General features: G+C 43.4%; 1 protein-coding gene across 1 annotated transcript in view; it reads left to right on the top strand.

The window, feature by feature from the left end:
• The first annotated feature begins 7,938 nt into the window (after positions 1-7,938).
• The window catches only part of SHROOM3 (shroom family member 3), a 155,392-nt gene continuing 136,430 nt past the window's right edge, over positions 7,939-26,900 (top strand). The window contains exon 1 of the mRNA XM_069978173.1: positions 7,939-8,131. Coding sequence (XP_069834274.1) covers positions 8,037-8,131 — 95 coding nt within the window. The 5' untranslated portion in view covers positions 7,939-8,036. The remainder of the gene's footprint in view (positions 8,132-26,900) is intronic.

The following is a 26,900-nucleotide window of genomic DNA, read 5'->3' as shown; positions in this document are numbered from 1 at the left end:
CAGAAAAAAACAAAATTATATTATATATATATATATATATATATATATATATATATATATATATATATATATATATTGTAGAAGTGTCACTGGGAAAGTGTTCGAGGGGAGGTACATCTCACCCAGGCTACTGCATATGGTGAGGTGGTAAATCCAGGAGAGATCTGTTACTCAGCAGTATTATGCTGCTGAGTTGTTCTTTACATTTTCCGGGCCAGATTTACTAGAATGGTGGGTAGGTTGGTAGTGGGACCTGCCATTCCCTTCCCCCCGATCCAGTTCGGTTGTTGCAGTCAGGTGTGCCCTCATGAGCCTGCAACAAGTTAAAAGCTCCACAGAGCTACAGGGGATTGCTCTCAGCCAGGAGTGAACAGCCTGCATGCTGTGTTTCCTGGGAGCAAAAGAATACTGCCACTGTTGGGGCTGATTTATACCGTGCGATACTGCTGGTCGAAGTGTCAGATAGGTAACCTGTTGGTTAGTAAGCGCCCAGACGGGCAAGACCTTTTTGTTTTGTTTTTAAAAGCATGCTGTTGCTGTATTTCTGTTTACTGGACTGTTTATGCTGCAAATAAACGCCAAGCTATTATTTTCAAAGCCAAGTCTGCTGTGAACTGTGTCAAACCACACCATCCCCCGGGAAGATCCCTACAATATATATATATATAATCTCAAATTAACTAACCCACTTCTGGCAAGAACTGCACAAATGATGCTGCACCAATTACAATGCATTATTATTATTTATGACCCAGTGCTCATGTTGCTTCATTCTTGCTGTCCAAAGATTTTCGTCCCTGTACCCATAAAATCAGACATACTCATTCTAGCTGTTTCTAGTTGTTATGAAGGCTGATAAGATTATATGCTTTGCTGCATATCAGACTGACTGAAGCTGAAAGCCATGTTTTTCTTTATACGTACACTGTTATTTTCGTAACAAGTAAAATAGCCTATGCATACAATCTATTTAAGGATTTAGTTTGTTGTGTCTGGAAGCTAATGTTGCCGCTGGTAATATTCACCAGAAACTTTGCAATGCCCAGTTTGTTTGCCTTCTTGATATAAAGTATATAATTAACGAGAAGATACATTTTAGGAAGATGAGGTTATGGTTTTGGTTTGTTCATGCTTTCTAAGCATTAAAATATTTACTTGTGTTACCTTAAAGTGGAAGTCCCACCAAACTGAAAAACAGCGCAGAGGCAGGGGAGTGCAGAAAAATAATAAGTAAACTCACCCATTCTCGTGCCTTTGCTCCGTGGTCCTAATGACAGCCGCCGGATCTTCAGCTGGAAACCAGGTGCATCATGTACCCGTCTTTTCTGGAACCTCATGGCCCTACTAAGCGGTTACCCGCTGAGCCTGTCAGTGACTGAGTCACTGTCCTGCCCCAGTCACTGATGGGCTGAGCGGGCTATCATTCAGCTGGGTACGTGATATTGCAGCTAGAAGAGCTGCAGGTCACCGGCTGTTGTCAGTGGACCCCACAGTGGCGATACGCTGTCGATTTTCTGTTTAGCATTGCAATAACAGACATTATTTTAGATGGCAATGGCTACAGTAATGGCCATTGAAAAACAGAACAGAAGAACAAATACTTGCCAAGAAGACTTGATATTCTATCACAGTTGTTCTATTGATTTGACCATGTTAGCATGGATGGTTGAGTATTATATTATACAGGGTACAACCACTGCAAAAAAATAAAAAAAAAGTGTATAAACAACAATTACTTATAGAGGACCGGTGGCAACCCACCCCAAAAATGAGAATTTGTCATCATTTATCATTTACTATGCCCTAATCACCCACCCTTTTACAGTTTCTTGACATGCCCCCCTGTCCCTGAGGGTTTATAGAATATATCAAAAGAATATTGTTTTTCAAAGTGCTCTTAGGGCATCAAATTATTTGACGTTAATACATTTTTAAGACTTTTCGGTTCAAAGACCTTTCTCAACCAGGTATACATTGGTGGGTGGAGAAAAAGAACAATGTCAATCCTATATACTAAAGTCCAATTTCCTGTAAATCTATTATTAATGTCAAACAAATTGATGGGCTAAATGCAAGTTGAGAAACAGTATTCTCTGAGTGCAATTGCTTTATTCTTCCTTGGACATTTACAGTAGAGGAGTAAACAGATATAGAGGAGTGCACAGATATTTACATATATAGGCTATGTTCACACTGCGTATGAATCCGTCCGCAGTTCTTACGCCGCCGTACATGTGCGGCTGAAACTACGGGAGTGGGAAAAATCGACATGCAGATGCGTACGCACCGCGAACATACGCCGTAGTACAGTTATGCTTCCCTAGCTTGTTTCGAAGCGATCTGAAACAGGTCATTTACTTGGAAATCTTCGCCCAGCCCCGTAAACCACACAGAACCTTTTGGATCGAAAAATCAAGTTCAATTTGGCTGAAATAAGTACTTCGTACGGGACCGCATGGAAAGTCACGGAGTTTCAACATTTCCATCCTCAAACAATGGTCTTGTTAACTTTTCACGGCGTTGTATACGATCCGGCCGTAAGCTCAAACGTAGTGTGCACTGTGCGGGCGTATATCGTATACTTGCCAGCGAACGCATCAACCTCAAAACTACGTGCGTATATTCGCAGTTCGCTCTACGGACGGATTCATACGCAGTGTGAACATACCCATAAATTGTATAATCCGACCTGTCAGCCTACAGCTGTATCCATGTTTTCTAGGACTCCCTAGGGCGGCATCCAACTTTTGCAGACGTGGGGAATCAAATGCGGAGCATTCCAGTTCAGAGAATGTTGACTAACCCAAATGTTTGACGGGTCTTCTCAACACTTATCACTGATCTAGGGATTTATTCAGGTTGCCAGATTTGGAGTCAAGAGTATTTTTTCTCCCTAAAATGAGGTTAAGTGGCTTCTTCCATATGTTGTTTTTTTTTGCCTTCCTCTGGATAACAGGATGACCTGGATTAACGTATATGGTATTATTAATTAATGATGCTATATTTTTACTTCATGTACATTTATACATAATAAAATATTTTCTTAATAATTGTCAGAGCAGTATGTGAATGACAGATAAGCCCCCATTAAAAGAAAGAATATGGAGTGGGCTTGCACTGCACGTTAGCATTAGGATAGCCAGTAGAGTTGGGGAAGCTGTCTGTGTCATTAGCACAGTGAAGAAGAACAAGTGATGATTGACAGTTTAAGTGACATTTTCTAGCCATGCTGAATTTATTAGATATGCAGTATACTGTATGTGATTTTTCTCAATGAAGCCATAATATATCAGTCGTCAGATGGTGTAATATGGTATAAATAACATTAAAATATATCATGTCTCTCTTACTGTTTCTAATGAAATTACATGTTACTGCACGCTGATGTTTACCAATTAGTTCTCCTCTAGAGGGAAGCAAACTGCCTCTCTACACCCAACTGTAGATACAGAAGCTATCAAGTAATTCAGTGTACTACTTGTTAACAAGGCTTGAAACATTGCTGACTAGAGATTAAAAAAGGAGAAGTCCAGGAAACATGTTTATTAAAGTATTGTATTGCCCTCCAAAAGTTATACAAATCACCAATATACACTTATACGGAAAATGCACATAAAGGCCCGGTTCACACTGAGCAAGAATGTCGGAATTCCGCGGCGGAGCGCTCCGCTGCAGAATCCTGTTGTGCTCAGTGTCCTGCTTTGAGTGAATGAGAGGGCGCGCACTCCTCTGCTGCCACCGCTCTCTGCTCAGAGAAGTGACTTGTCATTTCTTTGAGCGGAGAGAGGAGGAAGCGGAACGCGCGCGCGCCCTCTCCTTTACTCACAGTAAGACACTGAGCGAGGTGGGATTCTGGGGCGGAGCGCTCCGCCGCGGAATTCTAACGTTCTTCCTCAGTGTGAACGGGGCCAAAGGGAGAAATTTATCAAACATGGTGTAAAGTGAAACTGGCTCAGTTGCCCCTAGCAACCAATCAGATTCCACTTTTTATTCCACACCAACTCTTTGGAAAATGAAAGATGGAATCTGATTGGTTGCTAGGGGCAACTGAGCCAGTTTCACTTTACACCATGTTTGATAAATCTCCCACAAAGTGCTTTTTTCCCTGCACTTATTACTGCTTAAAGTCTTCAGTTCCTATAAAAATGGTGACATCACGACCCGACTCCCAGAGCTCTGTGGCTTCTGGAGAAGATGATGGCAGAGGGATTCTCAGTGTCCTGTCCCTCAGTGTTGGCTCTGTCCCCCTTATGGTCTCTCTGTCACTGCAGCCTCTCTCTCTCTCACCGCTGCTGCTCCCCCCCAGGTCGGGAACACCTCCTCCGTTGTGCCACCTGGAGGGTAGTTTTAAACATAGGGGTTAGTTGGAAACAACCCATTTGCCTCCCTAGATGTTTGATCATCCTGTGCAGGACTGTGACCCCCATAGATGAGATCACTTGGGCTGCTCACATCGGATACGGCCACTAGTCTATGCTGCATGGGTTCCCCGCAATCAACCACGACAGATGATGTTGTCTAGAGAGACATCAGTATTCCTGGCCTGTCTTTGACAAGCTGTCACTGGTACAGTGGTGTGAGGAGGAGAAGCCTGCTAGAGCAGATATATAGCCAAGCAGTGTGTGTGCTAGTTCATAACAAGTAAAGTGTGGAGAGCAGAGACGTGCCTTGACTGATGAGACTGGTATTTGGGCTATGGAAACAAGGTGTACTGTATAATTCCCATCAGTGACAGAGGGAGCTGAGGTAGTAAATAGAGATAAGCGAATCATATAAAAGTTTGGCTTGAAAATTTTGCGGTAAAAATTAGCGAACTTCCCAAACCAAACTTTGTGATTCTATACATACTTGTCCATGCTCACCCGGTGTCCTTTTCCATGTCTTTAACTGTGCACTCAGGCCATCACTGACTGAGGGACAGCACCACAGCCAGTGACTGGCTGAGTGGGCAGTCACTCTTGATACACAAGAGTGACAACCCGCTCAGCCAATCACTGGCTGCAGTGCTGTCCCTCAGTCAGTGATTGCCTGAGCGTGTGGCTGAAGATAACACCACCATACCAGACCTGGCCAATACCACCATACCCCCCCCACACACACACACACACACACACACACACACACACACACACACACACCTACTTCGAAGAGAAAACAGATTTACTGGCAAGTCTGAACAGGAGGTGGGAGACAAGAAAAAAAAAGTTTCTTTTCCTCTGCTCCCTGGTGCTGCCCCTCTGTAAGGTGCTGCCCTAGGCACCGGACCACGGGTGCCTAGTGGTATATACAGCCCTGCCTGTGAGCTGGTGTAAATCATGATAAATATGGAGCGGGATGGGTCCACGTCTCCTCCCTGCCTTGTCGGCCCATGAGACAGGGGGAGGATACGGCTGGTGTATGCCATGGAAAAGGGGCAAATCTGTACCCAGGGGCTCATGCTGTTAAATGTCCTCCCTGAAGTTCAACACCTGTGATATCTGTGACATCTGAAGAAGTGGCACTGGAACAGATTAGGTCATCTAGTAAAAACGTTACTCTAGATTATTAAGAGCAGGAGCGTCAAACTGGTTACCAGTCAGCTGTTGCAAAACTACAATTCCCATCATGCCTGGACAGCCAAAGGTAAAAATTTAGCTGTCCAGGCATGATGGATTGTAGTTTTACAACAGTTGAGGGGCTGCAGTTTGACACCTTAATTATTTCTAGCCAATAGGCAACATTTATGTATTCTCTGTAATAATAGGAGGGGATAAAATTTTAAATGTATCTGTAAAAGGTTAGAATGATTTAAAAAAAACTGCAAAAGCGGAGGGTTACATGTTCAGTGGTTCAGTGATTTTGAGCCAGGAAAGTGAAGAAGCAGTGGCTTTATACAAGCTGACAAAAATGATCAAACTTTTGGGGAGTAACAACATGACTGATGTGCATACAAAAGTGGCTGTATTCAAAACTAAGAGTTAGGTACCATCTGGAGATCATGTGTGTATGAATGTGTGCGTGTGTGGGGGGGGTACAGAGATCAAACCCTTAACCATCTCTTAGGGGACAAGTTGGTTTTATGTGGAAAACCCCTTTAAATTTAAAGAGTATCTGTCATCAAAAATAACTTTTGACAAGTCATCAGTCTCATAGACTTACATTGTTGGAATTGGCCCTTGCAGAGATAGGCTGGGGAGTGGATTGCGCTGCTGTCGCACTTTCTCTCCGGCTATATCTCCAGATCACAGCAGGTCTCAGCAGTGAGACCCACTGTAATCAGTTACTTTTGACATGTCTGACACATCAAAGGTTTTTTTTGATGACAGGTACTCTTTAAAAGGTTTGTGAACAGTTATAATTAATTACATTAATACATACATTAATCACATTAATTTGAGAAAATTAAAATTTTACAAAAATTGCTACTTTTTGCAATTAAAATCATTTGTTACATATACTATAGAAATGTGTTAAGAAATTCTTATTTTTACGCTGTTTTAATTTTTACACTAATTGTTTACAATTTTTTATTGTTTACATGTTTAGGGAGAGTGCAGTGTTTTTACAGCATGCTGCGTTGTCATGAATGAATCTATAGAAAGAACAGACATGGAATGAGTACAGGAGGTGCTGCAACCTCAATGTGCAATAGTCTGTTGTGAAATAAGATGTTCTGCAACAACTTTGGGTGGGGAACTTGCAGGAGTGTTGGGTGAGTGTAGGCAGGTTAGGAGAACTGTGATAGAGAGCTGAAGGAAAGCAATGCATTTTGGGGATCGTAGGACTGGGCAAGGAAATACAGACCTAAGAACAACCCCCAAAGAAATGGATATTTGGTAGGTTTAGAACTAAGACAGACAGGTAAGCAATGCTGTTTGCTTCTGCCTCATGTGTTTTTTTTTTTTTTAACCTAATGTTGGATGTTCCCCTTTAAGAGGTGCCAGGGCCATCATACATAAGAAGCTATTGCAACGTTGCAAAATATGACTAGGTAAGGCAAGCTAGGATACAAGATACCTTCCAAGAGATCCATAGCAGCACATGAACATCTCAGACATGAGAAATTGTTTGATCTGGCTGGGTCAAACAATGGCCGATGTTCAAACATTGTGTGAACATGGTCTAAAGGCAAGCAGAAGTGTCGGGAAACATAATAAAGAATGTATACTTACCCACCCCTGATGCGCAGCAGGCTCCCGGCCCCTTTTATCTTTTTCTCCTGACTTCCTTCTACAGTACATTATGGCCTGGAGGAAAGTACCCGCTCAGCCAACCAGTGACTGCAGCAGTTTCCCCCCAGTCACTAACTAGCTGAGTGAGCCATCCGTCAGGTGCAGGAGACATGGCTCTGCGAGGGCACACGAATTAGTAAGTATACATTCATTATTATGTTCCTCTCACCCCCTGCTGGCACTGTATTTTTTCTTTTTGGCCTGAAGTACCCCTTTAAAGGGATATTCTTATTTTGGGTAGTTATGCTTTATCTACAGTATGCACAGTTTAAGATCACAGGGGGTTCCCTAAAATCTTGAGAACAGGGCTTTTAAAATCCCTGCTGAATGGAGCTGTGGACCACGCGTGATGCTGTTTCATACATTCTCTATGAAGCTCCTAAAGAAAGCCGAATTGGCAGGGGATTGGGGTCCCCGTTCTAGAGATCGCAAGTAGAACATGCATAGGGCATAACTACCCCAGGTACAAATACCCCTTTAAGAATTACAGTTATGAATGGGCATTGTCTGCCTAAAACTTCCTATGCATTCCTCCCTTTGATACAGAAGTTGATTACTGAAATAGAAAATCATTACTGAAACTGAATTCCTTGTTATTTCTGCAAGAGCACTTCCCCTTACGTCATGGTTTCTGCTCAGCAAGGCCTGGCTAATTGAGGATTGGCTGGCTGCGGAGAAGTAATTTGAACTGCCTTTTGTACTGTGCTGCTACTGATTCAGTGCTGAAGGTGTTCTGGAGTTAGACACCTGTACCTCGCGTGTGTTTTGTTTTGTCTCGTCACCGGTAGCTGTTTGTTTTCTGGTCCAGTGTTAGGTTTCTCATGCATGCGTGGGGGTTGCAAGTCTAGCGTGGCACTGGAGGCTCATTTTACTGAGGATGGAAGCTCAACAAGATCTGGCAACAAGAGTCTCTTCCTGAGGTAAAATCTCTTCCAGTATGACACCTGTAAGATTTCATAAAGGAAGCCATGATGCTGATCAGAGTCTCTTCTGCCTTATGAATGAGAAATCTAAATACTTACCTTCTGTTTTATCTGTATAGAATAATAAATCTATATTAGAGGACAAGTATATACAAAGGTAGATATGACATACAGATTAATAAATCCTGTAATATTTTATTATTTCTTTCTATACTGATAGTATTTTGATATGTCTATCAAAGTAGACCTCCATACTTTTCCATGAGAAAGGCACGTTATGAGGCTGACATATGATATTGGTCTTGAACATACAGATTGCACAAAGTTCCAGAGAAGTTCCAGGACTACTGTTGAGCGGAGATGCCAGCAACCCTCTCCAAACCCTAACCCTCAGCATTTGACTCCCCTTAGCTGTAGAACCTGGATGCAGCCTTAGGGAGTCTTGGGCTGTATCCATGTTTCCCACGATTCCCAAGGGTTGCATCCAACTTGGGTCAAAAGTTACCAAATCCGAACAGTTTGGCATCTCTGCTCAACACTATCCAGAACCACTATGCGTGGCTGACCTTATTAAGCATTAAGCACATTAGGAATAGACTTACAATGAATAATTACTTAATATGACTTTACAGCCATCATTGTTTAATATGTCAGCTCTGTGATGAATGTTGTGAGGTGTTGTCCTATGATATTGAATATTAAACAAGGGCTCCTACTAGTTAAACATAACTATCAAAGTATGTTTGTTTGATCAAAGACTGATTCACTTGGTTCCCAACACATTTCATATTTGGCATAGCTATGTTACCTACTTTTCTCTTATCCAAGGAGTGCCTGTTTTACTAATCACTGTTAACCCCGTAATTGCTCTAGATTTGGACCCTCCCGCTTTAACTTTTTGATGAGCTTGATCTTGTTTTTGAATGGGTTTCAATGCTTTTTCATCTTTCTTCTGCTGTGCCTCTAGTTTTTGAACAGCTTTTTTTTTGTTTTGTTTTTTATATTAACAGCCAAGATTTTCAGCAATACTCGAATGGAAAATGATCTCTATGTACCACTATGTCCCGAGCAGCAATTCCAATGCACATATTTCCCTCCAATATAAGGCTATGTTGACACACCATATATTTTCAGAAAAATACGTCCGTTGTTGCAATCGGCAACAAAGGCCGTACTTTTTATGAAAATATACATTGCCTTGTCTTCTATGGAATCCCAGCCAGAGCGTGAACACATAGTATACGCTCTGGCCAGAATCTCTCACGGGGGCCGTAAAAAAATGACATGTCAGTTTTCTGCGGCCACTATTGAGTGAATAGCAGCTGCAGAAAACCCTGTCAGTGCAAACTTTGGAGCGAGCGGCTCCGGCCGCATGCTCCATAGTGTGCAGTGGGGAGTTGTGATGGTGGCGCGCACAGATGCGCCCGCATCAGAACTCTGCAGCTGCAAAGATCATCTGTCTGGTACTGCAGTAACGTCCGGGATGATCTTTTCAGAGACCGGCCGGGTCACGGAATGGCCGGTCTCTTCTGTAGTCTGCACATGACCTAAGGGCCCTATTCCACCGGCCGATTATCGTTAGCATAATCGTTAACGATTAACGATCTCAAACGACCGCTATTGCGAAAGACCTGAAAACGTTCACTCATTTCCATGGAACGATAATCGTTACTTATGATCGTAATTGCGATCGTTTCTTCTTCCGTATTTATTCGCTATTGCGTTCGTATCTATTGCGAACGACCGAACGATGTCTTATTCAATGCGAACGATTTGCAAACGTTTTGCGAACGAGCAACGATAAAAATAGGTCCAGGTCTTATAAAGCGATCAACGATTTCTCGTTCGGTCGTTAATCGTTACTGCATTTCAACCGAACGATTATCGTTTAGATTCGAACGATTTAACGATAATCTGAACGATAATCGTCCGGTGGAATAGGGCCCTAAGTGTGCAAATAAAGGGGCTTTCTGCTTTGGACAGTTCCTAAGGTGGAGGCCTAACAATAAGTTGGTTACTAAGCTAGACCCTTCTGGGATACCCAGGAACCAGCTGTAATCTGAACTTGTAAATGTTTGATTCCCCTGAAGGCCCACCACAGTGGAAATAAAGCATCATGGAGAGTCCATTAAAATTATTAGGTTGTCTAGGTAAGGTAGGACAGGACAGGTTCTCCAGAACAAAAGGCTTTCTTTGTAAGGCCAGAGTACTAGACACTGCAAAGAGAACAATGTAGTCATGTAGTGTCATGACTATTCCACTAAATGATAGGACAATACTAGTAAGTAGAGATGAGCGAACTTGCCAAAAGGTTGGGTTTGCATGAACCCAAATGATCTGCATTTGAATCCTGCTGTCTGGAGAAGACTGTATCCATGTTTTCCAGGCAGTCCTCTGGCTGCATTTACCTTCTCCAGGCAGCAGGATTCAAATGCAGTTCATTCGGGTTCATCCAAACCCCAACATTTGGCACGTTCGCTCATCTTAGGCCAAAAATTGCAAATATTTTACATGTGGATCTTGCAGCAAATTTGACATTGATTTCACCCGTTTATTATAAAGCATTTTGAAGAATAATATATACATCCAATATTGATGCTCCTAGGTCATTGACTGAGATGAGCATTTGAATTGCTGCATAGAATATTTACTAGATGACAATACCTCCATACGTAATTGATTTAATAATATGGTTGCGCGTAAGCCATCTGGCACATTATTTGGTAACATGGTGCAGTCAACTAAATTACTTTTTTTGTCCTGCCATTTTAAACAATCTTCAAGGAGCCTGTTGGTGGGAACAGATATACCCATGGACTTGCTTCTCTTACTGCATCTTACAAGCAATCAAATGCCCTTTCTATGTCTTAGGCAGATGCCCTTGAATTTCCTACTGTAAAATGTTTAAACACCATTTGTGAGGGCCTAATATAAATTCTAATAAAGAAGAGAAGATGTGGCACTCACCGTTAGTTGTTTCATGCAGAAATATGTATTCAAGTCAGTTCAGACAAAATGCATGGCAGGGTGGAGAGAGCTGAGCGGGCGCATAACAGAGATGGACCATTTCATGCCATGCAGCTTTTCCTCTTGCTGCATGATCACCATTTGTGAAGGCCTATTACATAGGGTTATTATAAGCTGGACCGGCTGACATAGCCCTCACACAGGGCTATGTCAGCCTGTACAGCTTATAATTACCCTATGTACATGTAGAGTCAGCAATCAGCAGACAAAGGAGGAAAGGCTCATACATTGGCTCATCAGGTCATTTTGGTCTGTCAAAAAAGCCATTGACCATCAGTGGTGCATCTCTCCATGTTAAAGGGGATGTGTGCCCCATATTAACAGACCAGTATTATAAATGACACATGATAATTGGGCTGGGGGGTACACTGGCCCAGATTTTGCATTGGGGTCCAATAGGTTTAAATTACACCTCTAGAAGCATGTGCTTAATATAGGATTAGGCTTATGCCAGTGTGGTACTGGTTTTACAGGTTACAGTTCTCAGAGGCCAAAAACAGTAGTAAAGAAGGATTTGGAAAAAAATATTTAATGCCAGCATTAAAAGCATTTTATGATTTCTCACAATAGACTTTCCAGTATTAACATTATATCGACTGGATCAGAGGCAGGCACTTAAAAGGTAGGGAACTTACAAAGATGTAGCATTCAAGCCTGTAATTACCCGACAATGAAAATTTCTGGTTCAGAAGACAGTCTTCAAGGTTCAAGTGGTTTATTGAGGAGGATCTTTTACTACTTAAGATAGTTTTAAAATAACATTACTGAGCCATAAAAGCATAACTTTGACCACAGTGCAAGATTATAGCCAGCTATAATCTCGAGTTTCACTTCATTAAATGTCCAACCGTTTCAATCTAAACCTGTCTAATGCACAGGATCACAGAAAGGTTAATCAAATAATCCAGCAATTCAGTTAGCTTCAATTACAGCAAAGGTAATTTAACAACACCACTAACATCTCCACTATATTGGATGTCCCTAAGGGTCTTAAAGAAACTGACAACACATATATGCATATATATATATAGAGGGAACTATCAGCAGGTTAGACAAATCTATAGCACCGGGGACGGTGAAGAGGAAGGTATGTCTCTTACCATCCTCCTCAGCGCTGATCCCGCACTGTTAGTCGGGGTAAACTCCACTCCAGATCACCCTTAGGAGCACTGCTAATCAGTGGAGGGCCAGATGACGCAGCCGCGCTCCTAATGGTGCTCCAGAGCGGCGTTTACCCCCACTAAAGCCCCTATTACACGGGGCGATTCAGAGGAGCAAGCCAGCACCGACCTGTCAGGTCAGCGCTCGCTTGCTTCTCATTCCCCCCTCACTGCTAGCGCTGATCGTTGTCTTCTATTACACAAAGCGATTATTGGCCGTAACGGCCGATATCAGCCGAAAGCGACCAATAACCGCTTCATGTAATAGGGTGTAACAGTGCGGGACCAGCACAGAGCAGCTGTCAGCAGGTTAGATCGTTCACAAGCAAAAAGTATTAAATTTCAATAGACCCTCTGTTCTTTTACCTTTGTAAAAAGCTTAGCTTATTTCCTGGGCACAGTGTCACAGACTTTGACACTGCTGGCAACCCGGATACCACTCTGCATAGCAGTTCTTCTACTGTTCGTGCAGCGATGGAAATTCACAGCACACATATGCATATATCTGCACTTTCAGTTTCCATTTCACAAGCAATGCATACTTACCTTCTGTGCTGCTTGTGATCCGTCATCCTGCTCTCCGAATTTACTATCCTGTTCTCTGGTCGCCGCCCCCGGCAGGCCTGGAGATACAGCGGTGGCCGGAGAGCGGGATGCCGGATGACAGAAGGTAAGTATGCACTGTTTGTGATCTGACAGCACAGATATATTCATATCTTTGCTGTAAGTTTCCCTTTTCCTGTCGGCAGCACATCCCCCACTTAAACAGCGGCCAATAACAATAAGTTTGAAGCCTGCTCTAAAGATGCACTCGGCTGATGAATGCCACTTTTATACAGGCCGACTCTTGGCCAAGTGAGCACCAATAGAAACACTCCTGACCAATATTGAGCCTGTGTGAAAGGTTCTTAAGTTTTTTACAAAAAAACTTTAAACAGAACTTAATAGAGAATTTGGTAACTTTAAGGGTATCTTCACACGTACCGTATCGCTGCATATTTAACCCTGCGTATTTAACGCTGCGTTTTTATCGCTGCGTGTTTGGTGCGATTTTTACATGCGAGTTTTGATTTTCACATGGAAATCATGTGAAAATCAAAACTTGCATGTAAAAATTGCACCAAACACGCAGCGATAAATACGCAGCGTTAAATACGCAGCGATACGGTACGTGTGAAGGCACCCTAAATGTACTTTCTAAAAAACCAGCCAACATTAAGTAGCCATATAAGCAGCACTCCCCACCCATTAAAATTAAATGCTTTATTTCAACAATGCAAAGACATCACAGAGAGGACAAACAGCAACCCTGGGGTTTATGTTCTTTGAAGAGTGTTCTGTAACAACAAAAGATATCTTTACAAGTGTTCAGTATACAACTTAAGGCCCTATTCCACGGGCTGACAATGAGGAGCAAACGAGCGCTATTAGCCGGGGGGAGCTGCGGGGGGGCTGCCCGGGTGATCGCTGATAGTCCGGGCAGCCCATAGGATATAGCATCGGTCTGCTGCCTCAACTCCTATTCCACGGTGCGACAGCAGCAGATCATTGCTGTATAAGTTGTTTGTCTTCCAGCATGTTAAAAGACAAACAACTTCAACGATCAGCCGACATGAACGATGTCGGCTGATCGTTGCCTCCTATTCCACGGGCCGATATCAGCCGAACTCGGCATACTAAAATCTCCCAGATATTTGAGAAATACTAAGGGTCTTACGCCCTATCAGCAAGTAAATACATTTATTCAGTACAACTCTTTATTAAACTTCACTTGGCGATCATTGCTAATAAAAGTTTGCTTATAATAGTCTGGCCTTTACTTTGCCACATAGGACTATGTGGGAACGATATAGAAATTATTTTGCAGACCCTTCCTGACCTGTCAAATTGCAGCTTTTTGCTTGTGTTGTTTAACTAATCTTTATAATGTTGCACTTTTTGCTTTATCATATAATGCTTTTCAAAACCAGAAAAAATATTTGTGCGGTTAAATTAAAAAACAAAAAACACTTAATTGCATAATTGCAATTGCAGATAATTGCTGCCCACTGACCGGTAAAATTGACACATTTGCCCCCATTTACTATTATTTTGGGTTTTAAAAGAGAATCTGTCACTAGGTTTAGAATGTTCAGGTTCTCTGTCACTAATGAATGCTACTCTTAAGGCCGTGTAACAGCCCGGCATAGCACTTTAAAGGGGTACTCCGGCGCTGATTAAAAAGAAAAAAAAACAATCAATCATAGTTTTTACATTTACCACCCCTCCTGAGTCTGTCTCCATTTGAATTTCCCACTGTTTGCAGGTCCCTGAACCTCCAGTTTGTGTCTTTATTATTTTTTTACTTTCTGGTTTGGGCTTTCCCATGATGCACTTCTTCTCTTGTGATGTCTAACTGACTCTGTAAAACTGTTAAATGCCTTACAGCTTGTTCAGCCAATCAGAGCTGAGCAACCTGAGTCATCTAACAAAGCGAGGCTGGCCTTACAGTGCTTAGACCCACCTCCCTCTTGATCAGGGCCGGCCTTAAGGTAATTGGCGCCCTGTGCGAAACTTTTTTCGGCGCCCCCCCTCCCCCCACGGGGTCTGCTGAGACCCCCTTAAGGTGTTATAAAGCTCCTACTCCTCCAGACAATATCCAGCACCCATCACCCGACCCTCCCAAATATTACCGCCACACCACAACCACTACCATCACTATCATATTGTTACTGACCAAATCAGTATACTAAATCCAATAAAACACAGTACCAGATTACAAGTAACAAATATTACCACCGCATACTGACTTATACCACTGCATATTGACTAATACCACTGCAAACTGAATAACACCACCACATACTGACTAATACCACTGCTGCTACTGAATAACACCACTACATACTGACTAACACCACCACTGATACTGAACAACACCACCACATACTGACTAAAACTACCGCCACTACTGAATAAAATCCTCTGTACACAGATCACTATAGAGGTAGAGCCAGCCCTAAACAGGTTCTATACATCATTTACATTACAGTGCAGTTATATCCAGTGACTCACAGAAGACGTCTTCTCTGATCGGAGTTCTTCCCTTTTCATCTTCTTCTCCATCTGCCCTGGGCCGTTATGAGAACTTCTCCGAGCCACGAATCCACAGAATCTGCCAGAGAAACATATTAGTCTCCTCACTCTGGCACCATCCTCATCTCTATACTAACTGCACATCTGTATTGGCCCCTTTACACCCTTATTTAGTGGGTAGGCTGACTCTATGTGACCCCCTTATAGTATATGCCCCCCTGTGTAGCCTCCTTATAGATGGCCCCTTGTTTAGACTTCCCTATATATGGCCCTATGTGGATCTCCTTAAGAACCACCCTCTGTGTAGTCCCCCTATGGTATATGGCCCCCCTCTCTGTAGCCCTCCCTTATAAATGGCCCCTCTTTGTAGTCTCCCTTACAGATGCCCCCCCATGTTGTCCCCTCTGCCCCTCTTACAGATGGCCCCCCTGTGTTGTCCTCTCTGCCCCTCTTACAGATTCCCCCATGTTGTCCCCTCGGCCCCTCTTACAGATGGCCCCTCTGTGTTGTACCCCTTATAAATGGCCCCCGTGTTGTCCATCCCCTTATAGATGGCCCCCGTATTGTCACCCTTATAGATGGCCCCCCTGTGTTGTCCATCCCCCTTACAGATGGCCCCCTTATGTTGTATCTTCTTATAGATTGCCCCCTTATAGATCGCCCCCCTTGTTGTCCCCCTTATAGATAGCCCCCTTATGTTGTCCCCCCTTATAGCTTGCCCCCTTATGTTGTCCCCTCTTATAGATTGCCCCCTTATGTTGTCTCCCCTTATAGATTGCCCCCCTAATGTTGTCTCCCCCCTTATAGATGCCCCCCTATAGATTGCCCCCTTGTTGTCTCCCCCTTTAGATTGCCCTGTTGTTGTCTCCCCCCTTATAGATGCCCCCCTATAGATTGCCCCCTTGTTGTCTCACACCTTATAGATGCCTCCCCTATTGATTGCCCCCTTATTTTGTCTACCCTCTTACAGATGCCTCTCCAATAGATTTCCCCCTTGTTGTCTCCCCTTATAGATCCCCCCCTATAGATTGCCCCCTTGTTGTCTACCCCCTATAGATTGCCCCCTTGTTGTCTACCCCCTTATAAATTCCCCCCTATATATTGCCCCCTTGTTGTCTCCCCCCCTTATAGATGCCTCCCCTATAGATTGCCCCCTTGTTGTCTCTTCCCTTATAGATGCCTCCCTATTGATTGCACACACACACACACACACAACTCACCTATTTCTCGTTCCCCCGCCGCGGCTCTCGTCTCATCCCGGCCGATGCGCGCTCTCTGGGCAAGTCACCGGCACCGCACACACCAGTGACTTCAGCGCACGCTGGGGCCGGTACTTCCTCCCTGTGCCGGAAGTACATGGCGGACGGCTGACGCAGAGGTCACTGATGCGTGCTCTGCTGGGGAATTCCCAGGGAGTACGCATCAGCCGGGAGCGTACTGTCCTATCAATCTTGTGACCGCAAGCAGTCACAAGATTGATAGGACACAGTACGCGGCGCCCGTGGGGAGGGGAGGCTGGGGGAAGCCAGCACAGGAGGGGGGCGCCGGGCGGCCAGCTAGGGGAGCGCTCGGGCAGAAAGACAGCTGCACAGCTGTCTCTCTGCCTCAGCGCCCCCCCAGCTAGACGAGAGTGATGCGCCCTGTGCAAGCGCACAGGTCGCACACCCCAAAGGCCGGCCCTGCTCTTGATTATGTGATTATCACAAAATGGCTTCCTGGGGTCAACAGTCATAAGGTAAGAATGAGTTTTCTTTACTTCCTGGAGGCAATGAGGGGGGAAAAATAGGGAAGGGGGGAAGATAGGTGATTGAAGCATATTACAAAGTTATATAACTTTGTAATGTGTTTTAATTACTGTGGAAAAGCATTCCATTGGAGTACCCCTTTAAGCTAGCACCGATCCGGTAGATCAGTGTAGCTTGCTAAACCTATACACGGTTCGATTAGATTTTTAGCAATGCTTTTGCATCCCTTGCGTAAGGCCCCGTTCACACAGAGCAAGAGTGGCGGAATTCCACAGCGGAATTGTCCGCCACGGTATGCCGCCAGCCTTCGTGTCTATGGGAGGCTTGTGCGCCGCATCGCTCAGCGTCTCTCCGCGCTGAAGAATGAACATGTTCATTCGTCAGCACGGAGATGCAGCGCCCAAACCTCCCATAGAGTGTCATTATGACACGGAGGCTGGAGGCATTCCGTGGCGCAAAATTTTGTATAGCCTGTGTCCATTTTTTCCTGGACTCCCTATAGCTGCATCTACCTTCCTCGGCCACTGATCTTCAAATGCCGAACAATCCGATTCAAGCATTCTCATCTCTAATCCATACATAAAGTAATACAATAGCAGTCCTAAATGTTCTCACCATTACTGGTGATCTTTTTCTCCTTTGGCAAGCCCCCTCTTCTTTTTCATTCCTTTTCCCGCTTTCCCATTTTATCTTTATTTGGATCTGTCGATAAGTGCCTAGCTGTTTATTTATATTTATTTGTGGTTGAATATATGTGGTATCACTTCATGATGTTCTCATGTTCTCCTATTGTATGATTGTTATGCACTGCAAACTTGGGCTTATTTACTATTCTTTTACCCATACCACGGGCCACCGTTGCACCTGCTCCTCTAGTGTCTCCCTCGCAGTGCCGGGGTTTGGCTCCACTTGTTGTTCGGCCCCTTCTCTGAGTTCCTCACCATTTCCAGCTCCCTGTCTGTTTCCTTGACGTGCACTTCCCTGCCTTCTAGGGTGTGCGCGCAGCGCTGACAGATTTAAAGGGCCAGTGTGCCCTTAATTAGCTGCAATCTGCAGCATGTGTGTATACAGTAAATACCCAGTCTTGTAATGGCTCTCTTTTTGTAGCCTCTGTGTCCTTACTCCAATAAAATGGTCCCAGTCCGTATTCCTGTTCATGCTCCTGTCTGTGTTCCTCCCCATGCATCCTGCCTATGTTCCCCTCCATTGTTTCGTTTCCTGCTGCTGTTCCTGGGGTCCCCAGGGGTAGTGACCTGGGGATGCCTGTCACAGCAAGCCCAACCTGGCTTGCGTTGGGCTCTGGTAAAGACCAACGGCCCCTTAGAGTCCGTTCCCTGTTGCGGTTTAGTCCATCACTTGTCGTGGCACAGCGGCTCTGTGCCTTCAACCGCTATAATACCCTATGGAAGGGCAAACCCCCAAGGCTGTCTACCTATTTATGTTTCTACTTTTTTTCTCATATGCTTCAATGTCATGTACCTATGACTTTTTTATGTTACTCATTCTAAAACCATTGTGAACTTAAGGATCAGTGGCACAGCCATTTATTGTTTTCCTATGAGCAGCAACTGTCACTGTTTTTTTTTAACAATGTTTGAGTATCGGATACTATTGTTGCATATTTGCTATTTGCAGATTTAGAGTAGCATATGGTTTTATGTCACTTTTCACTTTATGGCTGTTTAGTTAACTAAAGAGACCAGACAGGAGCATTTGCAAAGATCCTGTAATATGCAGGATGTAATGGACTTTAAGCTGTCCTGCACTTTGGTCTCCACCCAGCTTATCCACAATCCTATACTTTCTTGCATGTACACAGATCATGCTTGAGTCAATGTTCCAGTCCATGATTTTCTAAGTTTAGCTGCTGTTAAAGAGGTTATATGTCTGCCTTTAGTACATGAACCTTGAGCCATTCCTCCTTTACAGTACACTTTACAGACAGATCACATAGACCAAACATTAGCTATTCTTATCTCCGTTCTGCATGACTTTTGACAGGCCGCACCTTGTGATAATAGCAATTGGTGTAAAATACATTCCTTTAGGCAACATTTTCTTTACTCCATGTTAGGCCTTTGCTACACCTAGAATTATCAATTGCTACAAAGGAAAAAATATCACTGTGAATTTTTATTACATACAAATACATTTGGTAGCTGGAAAATATTTTCAAAATCAGTCCAGTAAAGCCAGGTGCTAGCAATTTATTTTTTCAAAAGAATTGAAAAAAAAAAAAAACCCTTACTTATCAGCTGCTGTATTTCCTGCCGGACGTGGTGTATCCTTTGTAGTCTGACACAGTGCTCTCTGCTGCCACCTCTGTTTGTGTCAGGAACTGTCTAGGGCAGGAGAGGTCTTCTATGGGGATTTGCTACTGCACTGGTACTGTACTGGAAGGTTTGAGGTTTTTTTTTACATAGAAGTAATTTACAAATCTGTAACATCAGTTGAATTAAAGTTGATTTTAGTTTTTGGAGTAGCCCTTTAAGTCTTTGAGGCCCGTGCCTGTACAGGAACATATTTTTCAGCATCCTATTTTGACTGCAGGCCGTCGTAAATGTGTGGGCAAACTGTGATGTGCACCTAGTCTAAAAGGTATAGTATATTTATATATGTTTAACAAAGAAGATTGATAGACTAAAAATAATCATAGCAAGGCTATGTTTCCACTATGGGAATGTGCTGTCATTTAGTGAGGAAAGGAAGTAATCTATTGATAGTGATGGAACTGGCTGTATCCATGTTTTCCCAGTCTCCTTATATTGTTTCCTATGTTCCTTGTTTCCTTATATTAATATTTTAAGAATTGCCTAATAAAATGATGATTCAGACACTGTATTTGACTTTAAGGAGGCTGACACTTATATTTTATTGAGTTTTTTGCCAATACAAATGTCATATTGAAGGACACATCAGCAAGTTATGTGTCCATCCCTTAGGTGGAGCCCTGACAGTCATGACTGTTATAGCACTGTATAAAGGTTTATATAGACTGCCTTGTTATATTCTTATGAATGTAGATTTTTCATGGACTGACATCAATCTGTCTTAACTTTTAAATTAAAATAGATATTAAAGGAGTAGTGCCAAAAAGATAAATAGATCTAAAGGGATGCATTATGGTAAATGAAACCTATTTCAATTCATAAATCACATTACTAAAAAATCTTCTGTTTGAGAGATATAGATTTATTAATCCATCATTTGCCTGCTTTGTTTTTGTGGTGACGGGGGGTTGCTAGATGGATCTTGCAAGAGCAGGTGTTGTGGTACTGCTGCAGCACTTGTCATAGGGCCTGAGTGGTATATCTGCCCTTCCTTGGTCCCAAAGACATACCCATTGAAAGGTTGTATGCCTAATCCCTGGTGTCCCTCTAGTGTATGATGCAGTGCAGAGCAACTGGATAAACATAACCATTTACTTTACTGGAACATTTCTTAAAGTGACGGTACAGCTTGAGGGAGAAGTCCGAGCAGGTTCACTTATGCTGGAGAGGGGGTGCGTGAAAAAAATAACATGCACTTACTTCCACGGCTCTATCGCTGGTGCCTGCAATCCGTCGCTCCAGTCCCTGGTCCCTGGCTGTTCCTTGGTGTGGAGACAGGACCTGGGACATAACGTATCAGGCCCTCTCAATCAGTCAGCTGCAGAGACGGGACGCCGCTACAGCTGCTGACTGGCTGAGAGGGCCTTGAAAATCATGTCCCTGGAACATAAAAAAAAGTCCTTGCCCAGACTTCTCCTTTAATAGTTTGCACAAAGTCAGTGGCTTGAGTGTGATGGCCAATTTGATTTGAAATACTGGGGTGATAGAAGTGTTAGAGGGTGTTAAAATACTTTGTAGAGTAGATAGGGGACCCTGTTAGGCAGTGCAGAACTCAGAGTGGCCCTTAATAGATGAGACTTGTTAGAAGAAACCCATATTTATGGTTTTCATGCCGGAAGGGATCACAACAGGAACATGGTCCCCAGATTTGAACAAACGGGTGCAGCACTGGGCATAGTCCGGCAAACTGAAGGACTTCCTGACAAACACTTTGTAGAACTTGGTGAACCCAGACGTAGACAGGTTAGGTCCCTCTTCGATAGTTGCCCCTCTTAGGGTTTTAGCAGGCCACCATCTTGTAGGCTGGAGCGTAAATGACTCTCAAAGCCTATGGCCAGGCCCTGTGGTCAACTCTCTCTTTTGTCAGGAACACATAATATCAGGAGACACACTATACAATCTAAACTGACTGAACTTGACCAATCTGTCTATATAAAGGATTGCAACTGATCTTATCCCCCCATTGGTGAACGAAAAGTGAGATGATTTGACATCCCTTTGGTGGGAACTTTCCAGAATCAAGGTGTGATAGGCTGGGGAATGGAAAATGTGAAACTGTGGGGATTCTGTTGGGATTTGCTACTGTAAAAATCCAGGTAACAGCAGAAAGCTTTGCCAAACTGGAAAGAATACACCCCTTCTGGCAGGACGTACAGCAGCTGGAAAGTACTGGAAGACTTAAGATTTTAAAATAGAAGTAAATTACGAATCGTTATAACTTTCTTACACCAGTCGATTTGAGAGAGAATATTTTTCGCCAGGGTACCCTTTTAAATGACAAACGGAGGGTAAAATAAGTAGAATATATAGATATAACAGAAAGTATAGATAGAATGCATATAATGCACAGGAATATATACCTATATTTTAATAATGTTGTTACAAGATTCTTCACAGAATGGACCATTTTGTGCCTCTGCCAACTTTAAAGTACTAATGTGTAAAAACAACTTAGGGGGCCGTTTAGACCACCTTTTAGACCAACAACAGTTCAGGCATGAAATTAGAGGCATTTACCTTGTGTATCTGATGTAACAATAGAGCCCTGTTATATTGGAAGGCACCTGGATGACAAAATAAGAAGGAGAGCATGTTCACAAAATTGTCTTAGAAACAGGGTAGTCCATGGCATGTGAAGAATGTTAATGGTATGCTTGAGTGGAGAGCTTCACAGCCAAGCGCGGTCAGCAGTCCTTGCTGACATCTTTTGTGAACTATACAATCTCATGGCAAAATCCTCTCAAGGCAGATTTTTCTTTTAATAATGAAAAATGGTGAATAAACCATTTGGCCACAGTAATGAATATTGTGCTTATATTCCTTTACTTTATTTTACTGTATGCTGGGTGGGGGAAACCTTTGAAGTTAGAAATAGCAAGAAGTATTTTGAATAGATTTTGACGCTGTTCAATACATTACCATTGGACAATGCATTTTGGATATGACCACTGAAGTGAATGAAGCTTAATTACAAACCACACCTGAACTGGAGACAAGAGTCGTGTTGTCTCTGAAAGAAAGTGACCATGTTTTTGTAGCACTGGATAACCCCTTTAATCTAGAGGTCAAGTTGCTGATGAACTCACTGTGACAATCCCTCCCGGCATTACAAAGTTGCTAAAAAGTTGCAGATATGGAATTGTTTACATCAGCCACCTTGGAAGGAAGGGGAGGAGCGGGTTGCGAGCAGAGATGGACTCAACAACAGCTCAGATACAGTTTTGTGTGTCTTTAGCAGAAAGCAGTAAACTCAGAACTGAGGGAAGGAGACAGAAAAGGCAATGACATGTATGGAATGAATGCCGATCTCCGTATCGGGCCCCTGACTACTGTATTATGAATAGAGCCACGAGTACGGCACGTGACCTGCGGCTCTTATTCTTTCCTATGGAGCGATTGAAAGAGCCAAGTACGCCGGAAGAGCACTGTACTCAGCTCTTTCTGTCAGCTCCATAGGAATGAATAGAGCCACGGGTCACATGCTGTACCTGCAGCTCTATTCATAATACAGAAGCCGGGGGCTCGATATGGAGGGTACAGAAGTTGGACCCCCCATGGTCTCCTACTTTTCCCCAGTGCCGTGGATAGGGGAATAGTAAATTTCTCCTGGAATACTTCTTTAAGTGACAATGACATGGTTCGGAACCTGTCACTAACCAATCGGAACCTGCGGGGGTTCCAATCCTTCAATGACAGGTGGCGCCCCTGTATTAAAAAAAACCCTCATTAAAAATTTAAATCCCCTTTTCCTAGTTTACAAAGCAAAAAAAGTAAGCTTATAAGTAGGGATGGTCCGAACCTGCCGAACGCTCGGCATCAGATTCCCGCTGTCTATGGCCTATGGCTATGGATGTATCCCAGTTTTCCAGGCGGTTCTCCCGCTGGATCCTCCCGCTGCACGGAGCGGGCAGACAGCTGGAATCATTACCGAGGGTTGGGGTTCGTTCGAACCCGAACCAAACTCGGTTCGGACCATCCCTACTTAAAAGGTATGGCTACATGCGTAATGGACCAATCTATTAAAATATAATGTTGCTTATTCTACATGGTAAACTACATAGGTAGAAAATAAAAATTCAAGACAAAATGTTGGTTTTAATGTAAAATGCACTGTGCAAAAATGAAACCCCTTGGGTACTGAAATATTGCGTTTTGTTTTCAATTGCGCCCAGCTTTCATTATGAAAAATAAACTCTGAACTTGAGGTGCGCCTCAGTTATAGGAATAGCTTTTCCAGAACAGTCCTTTCTGTATATGGTGAGAAAATTCCATGAAGATCACAATAGCAGAGTAAAAGTATTTGGAATTATAGGAATGTATGTTCAAAATAGAAATCCATTTGCCTAGCCTAGTGATCCCACTGTCTAGTTCCCACACAATAAAGAAGTCCTTGTTATCATCACTAGCTATCCATAGATATCACATTTACCAAGTAATTTAGACTACTATCAGCTTCCTGAGAACCTCATGCTTCTGTCAAATTATTTGCCTCCAGCTAAAGAAATAAATTGCCGGAACCTTTAAGTATTACAGATATCATCTGACAAGGGAATAGTAAAAAGGAAGGACATTGTTTAAGGAGGTGACAAGGAATTGTAAACTCCCCACCCCTCTACCTGAGGGCATTAGTCATTTTAATGATATTTCCTGGTTGAGCAAGAAAATGAAAAAAATAAATAATAATAATAATAATTTTATATATATATATATATATATATATCTGGGCCCTCTCTTTTTCTCACTTTACACTTTACCCATCAGACAAATCATCAGTAAGTTTGGTTTTCAGTACCATTTCTATGCTGATGATACCCAGCTCTATACCTCCTCCCGTGATATCACCCCCGCTCTTCTACAGAACACCAGTAACTGTCTGTCTGCCGTCTCTAACGTTATGTCCTCCCTATTCCTAAAACTAAACCTTGCTAAGACTGAGCTTCTTGTATTCCCTCCCTCTGCTAACCGCCCCCTACTTGACATTTCCATCTCTGTCTGTGGTGCGACCATAACCCCTACACAACAAGCCCACTGCCTTGGGGTTATGTTTGACTCTGGTCTCTCCTTCACTCCTCGTATTAAATCTCTTTCACGTTCCTGTAATCTGCATCTAAAAAAATCTCTAAAATCCGCCCCTTCCTTACTTTCGAATCCGCTAAAACTCTCATAGTCGCTTTGATTCATTCCCGTCTGCAATTCCCTACTAATCGGCCTTCCTTCCTCTAAACTCTCCTCTCTCCAGTCCATTCTTAATACAGCGGCCAGGCTCATCTCCCTGTCCAGCCGCTATACCGATGCCTCCCCCCTGTGCCAGTCACTACACTGGCTCCCTATTAAACACAGGATACAATACAAAGTCTTCCTGCTCACTCATAAAGCTCTCCACAGTGCTACACCTCCCTATATCTCCTCCCTCATCTCTGTCTACCATCCTACCCGTGCCTAACGCTCCTCTAATGACTTAAGACTAACAACCACCTAATTCGCACCTCTCACTTCCGTCTCCAGGACTTCTCCCGAGCTGCACCAGTTCTATGGAATCCATTACCCAAGACTGTCAGACTCACCTCCAATACACAAAGCTTCAAACATGCCCTCAAAACACATCTGTTCAAGCAGGCTTACCAGGTTCCCTAATTTTTACTGCTACCCTCAACCTCCCCCCCCCACACACACACAGACACACAGACACACACACCTCCACACCTCCACCACGCGCACACACACACACACGAACATACATACACACATGCCAAGCATTTAAGCACTTAGACCTGTGCATGCAGGCATTGGCTGATGACAGGTTCACCCACCCTTACCTGCACTGCCTTATTTATAAAGATGGCCGGACCATAAGAACAATGATGCGCTTTGCCCCTCTGCCATTTTGTCTCAAACCCCCTCCTGATAGTCTGTAAGCTCATGCATGCGAGCAGGGACCTCATGTATGGAAAATTATATGTATATCTCTGTAATGTCTATTTTTTGTCTATGTATGTACCCCCAGAATTGTAAAGTGCTGCGGAATCTGTTGGTGCTATTTAAATAAAAATAATAATAATAATAATAATAATAATTATTATTATTATTATTATTATTATTATTACCCCAAAATATTATTTATAAAAATATAATTGCATGAATACATAAAATGTAGGTGTCAGCTCACCTGTTTTGAGCCAAGGTTTGTAGATGTAGAGTGCACGGATCCCGGGTTGCCAACCCTTTAGGTCAGGGGTCCCCAAACTTTTTACACAGGGGGCCAGTTCACTGTCCCTAAGATCGTCGGAGGGCCGGACTAGAAAAAAAAAACTATAATCAAATGCCAATGCAAAATGCCACAACCCCCCCCTCCCCCCAAAAAAGGTAAAAGCATCCCTCTTTCTTTACACCCCGCACCCAGCCCCCACTCCCCCTGAACCAGCCCCCTTACTCCCCCTTCACACCCTGATAACTCCATGCTCCCCGTGCGGGATAGTTGTGCTATCGATCACTGCTCCATATCACCTACCAGTGCTGACTCTGCAAAAGGGAGAGGCAAAAGAGCGGACCAGCAATTGGAGGGTTAATAACAAATTTTTCCAACAGCCACTGAAGAGTGGCCCAAAAAGGACCCTAAATTTCCCAATACACCTACTTTTTTTTTAAACTGGATGCATTATTATATATTCATTAACAAAACACACATTTAAAAGTTGTGTAAATGGGCCCATAGGCTCCGTTCACACAGAGTAAAACTGGCGGAATCCCGTTAGCCTCCGTGTCATACGTTAGCCTCCGTGTTATACTGGAAGTCTTGCATGCCTCCTCTCTCCACGCTGAAGAATGGACTTGTCAAATCTTCAGCGCGGAGAGAGGACGCACGCCTAGTATGACATGGAGGCTGGCGGGTTTTTGCCAGTTTTACTCCTTGTGAACGGAGCCATACAGTGAAAATGATCTGCATCAGTCTGCAGCCAGGTTAGGCAGGATATAAAGCCGCATGTGGCCAATGACAGCGTCCGTACTGTGTATATGGCCAAAACTACTGCTGGTTTTTGAGACTATGATATACTGGAGGGACTGCACAGCCTTTATGTGTGTTTTGTTAATAAATATCTAATTTTAACAACACTAAGTTGGTGTATTGGGAAATTCAGGGCCACTCTGGAAGACTCCTGGTATAATGGCTCCTACTACATGACACACTCTGCTCTGTGAGGACAAACCAAACCTCAGCACCTTTACATTTGGTGGGGTGTGAAGCACCTGTAATGGGATCTTTGGAAGCAGCCTCTGCCTTTCCTCTGTGTGGGTCTCTGATTGCAGGTGCTGGGGCAGCAGGGAAGATCAGAGTAACCAGGAGTATAAGCTGAGCCCTGTAATGGGCACCTATGGTTTCTCTCTTGTGTTCCTGCCTGCTGGGGGAGAAGGGCTGCAGGAGAGGTCAGCT

This window comes from Dendropsophus ebraccatus, chromosome 7 (genome assembly GCF_027789765.1).
Source record: "Dendropsophus ebraccatus isolate aDenEbr1 chromosome 7, aDenEbr1.pat, whole genome shotgun sequence".
In the NCBI taxonomy this organism is placed as follows: domain Eukaryota; kingdom Metazoa; phylum Chordata; class Amphibia; order Anura; family Hylidae; genus Dendropsophus; species Dendropsophus ebraccatus.
Note: the sequence above shows the minus strand (reverse complement) of the source record. Positions and strands in the feature narration are given on the sequence as shown.